Genomic DNA, 4,968 nt, shown 5'->3' on the forward strand with positions numbered 1-4,968 from the left:
GGAGACAAACCCAACATCCGGCTCCTCCCCCCTCACCACCGCCACCACCGCCACCACCACCACCGCCACCACCGCCACCACCGCCGCCACCGCCACCACCGCCGCCTCTCCGTCGTCTCCGTTCGACTTCCACTTCGACGTGTCCATGGACTTCCACTTCGACTTCCACGCGGAGCCCGAGTGCCGCCCCTTGCCGAACGTGAGGCCCCCGTCTGGTCCAGGGTCCACGTCTGGTCCAGGGCCCACGTCTAGACCAGGGCCCACGTCTGGTCCAGGGTCCACGTCTAGACCAGGGCCCACGTCTAGACCAGGGCCCACGTCTAGACCAGGGCCCACGTCTGGTCCAGGGCCCACGTCTGGTCCAGGGCCCACGTCTGGTCCAGGGCCCACGTCTGGTCCAGGGCCCACGTCTAGACCAGGGCCCACGTCTAGACCAGGGCCCACGTCTGTGGAGGCTGTGGTGTTGCCACGCCGCTGGTGCGAGCCGGCACGGCACGCCGGGGCCAACCGCAACAACTCCAACGGTGGACCGGCAACGTCACCAGCTGCAGCTCCGAATCATCATCATCATCATCGTCATCATCGACCTCCTCCTCCTCCTCCTCCTCCTCCTCCTCCTCCTCCACATCATCATCATCATCACTCTCCTCCTCCTCCACATCATCATCATCGACACTCTCCAACTCCTCCACCCCATCATCATCAACATCATCATCATCATCACTCTCCTCCTCCTCCTCCACCCCATCATCATCATCGACACTCTCCACATCATCGTCCACATCATCCACCGCCACCGCCCCCTCCTCCTCTCTCCGACCGCTCTCCGGCGCGCAGGAGAAGCCTCTTGGAGGAGGTTCTGGAAGCTGCGAGTCAGCGGCTACAGACGTCGGTTTACCTAGGTGATGGTGGTGGCGGTGGCGGTGGTGGTGGCGGTGATGGTGGTAGTGATGGTGGTGGTGATGGTGGTGGTGATGAGGCCTTGTGGCCACGTGGCGTGCGAGCGTGTCGAGAGAGCGGTGGGACAGAGCGATTCGGTTAGGGGAGGGGTCAGGCTGGAGAGGGGTGTGGTGGGAGAGCATCGTCATCATCACCGTCGTCATCGTCATCATCATCGCCATCGTCACCATCACCGTCATCATCACCATCATCGTCATCGTCGTCATCACCACCATCATCGTCATCGCCATCATCACCATCATCATCGTCATCATCACCATCATCATCATCATCACCATCATCATCACCACCATCATCATCACCATCATCGTCATCATCACCATCATCATCATCACCATCATCATCATCACCATCATCATCACCATCATCATCACCACCATCATCATCACCATCGTCATCGTCATCACCATCATCATCACCACCATCATCGTCGTCATCGTCGTCACTTGAAAAATAAGAATCGGTTTAAATGCCCTTTCTGGCAATAACAACCGGTGTTACTGATGATTGTTTTGTTTTACCCTTCTATCTGGCAACAAAGCTGACACCAGTTTTTTTTTACAAGGAGTCGTGTTTGCATTGACCACAATACCTGCGGTCGGAATGCAAACAAAACACACAACTCTGATAATGTGTGTGCACTGTCCTTGAAGTTGATTGGTCCACACCCGAGACAGCTTTTCTTTGAGCCTAGTCTCACATGGTGTTGGACCAGATGACTCCTTGTAAAAAAGGTATCAGTTTTGTTGCCAGATAAAAGGGTAAAAAAAACAATTATCATATTTTGCTACTGGCAAAGGAGGTTCCAATGGTGTAAACGCTTCACCCCGAGCTCTCATACTCTGATGCTGCATTGTCTTTGAGTTGTGCGCCTTTTGGCGTCATCTGGTCCAACACCATGTGAGACTGGGCTCTAAGAAAAGCTGTCTCGGGCGTGGACCAATCAACTTCAAGGACAGTGCATACATTATCAGAGTTGTGTTTTTTGTTTGCATTACGACTGCAGGTATTGTGGTCAATGCAAACATGACTCCTTGTAAAAAAGGTGTCAGTTTTGTTGCCAGATAGAAGGGTAAAAAAAACAATTATCATATTTTGCTACTGGTAAAGGAGGTTCCAATGGTGTAAATGCTTTACCCCGAGCTCTCATACTCTGATGGTGCGTTGTCTTTGAGTTGTGCGCCTTTTGGCGTCATCTGGTCCAACACCATGTGAGACTAGGCTCTAAGAAAAGCTGTCTCGGGCGTGGACCAATCAACTTCAAGGACAGTGCATACATCATCAGAGTGTGTTTTTTTGTTTGCAGGTATTGTGGTCAATGCAAACATGATTCCTCGTAAAAAGGTGTCAATTTTGTTGCCACATAAAAGGGTAAAAAAAACTATTATCATATTTTGCTACTGGCAAAGGAGGTCCCAATGGTGTAAAGCGGTGTTACACTTTGCTTATTTCGGTAAAGTCTACGTAGAAAGAAAATAAATGACATTTGAATTCATTCTAGATTTGAAGCTTTCGTGACTGCAAGGATTCATATTTTTAGGGTTTTTTTTCGGTAAAGTCACGTAGGTAAAGAAAAATGTAAAATTAATATAAGTAAAAATGTCATTTATTTAAATTCAACGTCCATTTATTTCCCTTCTACGTAGACTTCACCCAAAGAACCACAGAGTAATTCCGGCAGTCACGGAAAGCTCCACGTCAAGTCTTAACAACGAGTGGTTTCAGATGAGCGATCGCCAAATGGATGATACATTTCTTCAAGGAATCAAGTCACTCAACAACAACAACAACAACCGCCATTCGCCACTAAGTGGCGGTGACGTCACCACGACGCTTGTGCCAGGCCATGTGCACCTTGAGGCTACCACGTGAAGTGTCGAACGCCCGCTGGCAGGAGGAGGTCACGGGGCAGACCCAGCAGGTGCCACGGGTCGACTGACCGAGATGACCGAGACGACTGGCTGATGCACCACCTGTGCCCCTACTGTGCCAACTGTGCATTCTACCACACACACACAGGACTAAAGTGTTATGATGCATTGCCTGCATCGCCCCCCCCCCCCCAACCACCTATTTTATCTTCTATATAAATCTTCTGGCAAGTTTAGGCGTCAGTGACAGAACGACACACACACACAAAACTGTGTGTTTGTTATCTAATTAAACTTTCATAGTGGGGGGAAAAGTCAGCACTGTACGTGAGTGGTTGGAGGCATGACGTCATTACACACGAACGCGGGCTGAGCTGTGCGTGATGACTGCGCGCCCATGTTTGTGAGGGGCGCGCCTCTGGTTGGCTGCTTGGCCCCGGTCACGTGACGCACTTCAACCAATCCGTGGCGCGTTAGTCACAGGATGACAGAATGGCAGACCTGGGTGTTGATGTATTAGGATTATGCATCGTGTCCAATAACAAACGTCTCTATTTCTTTCTAGATTTGAAGCTTTCGTGACTGCAAGGATTCATATTTCTTAGGTTTTTTCGGTAAAGTGACGTAGGTAAAAAAGATTAAAATTAATAAAATAAAATAAAAATCACGACGTTTCGGAGGCAACACAAGCTTCCGTCTTCGGGTGGAACCGTCACAGCACGATTGCTGTATCAAGTAAATGAGAAATTCCAAGAAAACAGTCCTCGTATATATACTGGTTGAGGGTGGGAGGAGCCAAGGTAGGCACCTGGATATTATTTTTGTGAGGTTCGGTGCGGCTGAAGCACGCTGTTAGGAATGAGCCTTTGTTGTGTAAACTACGTGCGGATGATATACAGGTGCGTGTAAATGGGACTGAGCCTTTTGTTATGTAGAGGTGGTGCGGCTGAAATCGCTGCCAGGAAATGAGTCTTTGTTGTGTAGAAAGGTTAACTGGGCCTTTTGTTATGTAGAGGTGGTGCGGCTGAAATCGCTGCCATGAAATGAGTCTTTGTTGTGTAGAATGGTTGACTGAGCCTTTTGTTATGTAGAGGTGGTGTGGCTGAAATCGCTGCCAGGAAATGAGTCTTTGTTGTGTAGAAAGGTTAACTGAGCCTTTTGTTATGTAGAGGTGGTGTGGCTGAAATCGCTGCCAGGAAATGAGTCTTTGTTGTGTAGAATGGTTGACTGAGCCTATTGTTATGTAGAGGTGGTGCGGCTGAAATCGCTGCCAGGAAATGAGTCTTTGTTGTGTAGAATGGTTGACTGAGCCTTTTGTTATGTAGAGGTGGTACGGCTGAAATCGCTGCCAGGAAATGAGTCTTTGTTGTGTACAAAGGTTAACTGAGCCTTTTGTTATGTAGAGGTGGTACGGCTGAAATCGCTGCCAGGAAATGAGTCTTTGTTGTGTAGAATGGTTGACTGAGCCTTTTGTTGTGTAGAGGTGGTGCGGCTGAAATCGCTGCCAGGAAATGAGTCTTTGTTGTGTAGAATGGTTGACTGAGCCTATTGTTATGTAGAGGTGGTGTGGCTGAAATCGCTGCCAGGAAATAAGTCTTTGTTGTGTAGAATGGTTGACTGAGCCTATTGTTATGTAGAGGTGGTGTGGCTGAAATCGCTGCCAGGAAATGAGTCTTTGTTGTATAGAATGGTTGACTGAGCCTTTTGTTATGTAGAGGTGGTGTGGCTGAAATCGCTGCCAGGAAATAAGTCTTTGTTGTGTAGAATGGTTGACTGAGCCTATTGTTATGTAGAGGTGGTGCGGCTGAAATCGCTGCCAGGAAATGAGCCTTTGTTGTGTAGAATGGTTGACTGAGCCTATTGTTATGTAGAGGTGGTGCGGCTGATGTGACGTGGCACTGCCTTTGAGACTGATTGGCCTACGCCAATGAGGCGAACAGCAGCAAAGACGATGCCCCATGCTCGTCACAGTATCGTCAGAGTACAGGTGCCCATCTTGGTTTTTTTCGGTAAAGTCATCACGTAGAAGGAAAATAATAAAATAATATAAATAAAACATTAAGATACAATTCTCACGACGTTTCGGCCACAACGCAAGCAGCCGTCCTCGGGTGAAGAACAGGTCTGTCGGAAAGAC

At 49.0% G+C, this 4,968-nt stretch overlaps 1 protein-coding gene across 3 annotated transcripts in view; it reads left to right on the forward strand.

Moving 5' to 3' along the window:
• Positions 1-3,571, forward strand: part of LOC144740594 (uncharacterized) — a 4,944-nt gene extending 1,373 nt beyond the window's left edge. The window contains exons 2-3 of one of the 3 annotated variants that reach the window (XR_013589683.1): positions 1-1,966; positions 2,267-3,571. The exon at positions 1-1,966 is cut by the window's left edge and continues 26 nt beyond it. Coding sequence is in view for 2 of the 3 variants with exons in the window: in XM_078623411.1 (XP_078479537.1) it covers positions 1-1,042 (1,042 nt within the window). In the remaining variant the exon portion in view is untranslated. The other 2 variants (XM_078623412.1, XM_078623411.1) reach the window with 2 other exon arrangements.
• Positions 3,572-4,968: the final 1,397 nt, after the last annotated feature.

Source organism: Lampetra planeri, unplaced genomic scaffold (assembly GCF_965212315.1).
Source record: "Lampetra planeri unplaced genomic scaffold, kcLamPlan1.2.h2 scaffold_238, whole genome shotgun sequence".
NCBI classification, from domain to species: Eukaryota; Metazoa; Chordata; class Hyperoartia; order Petromyzontiformes; family Petromyzontidae; genus Lampetra; species Lampetra planeri.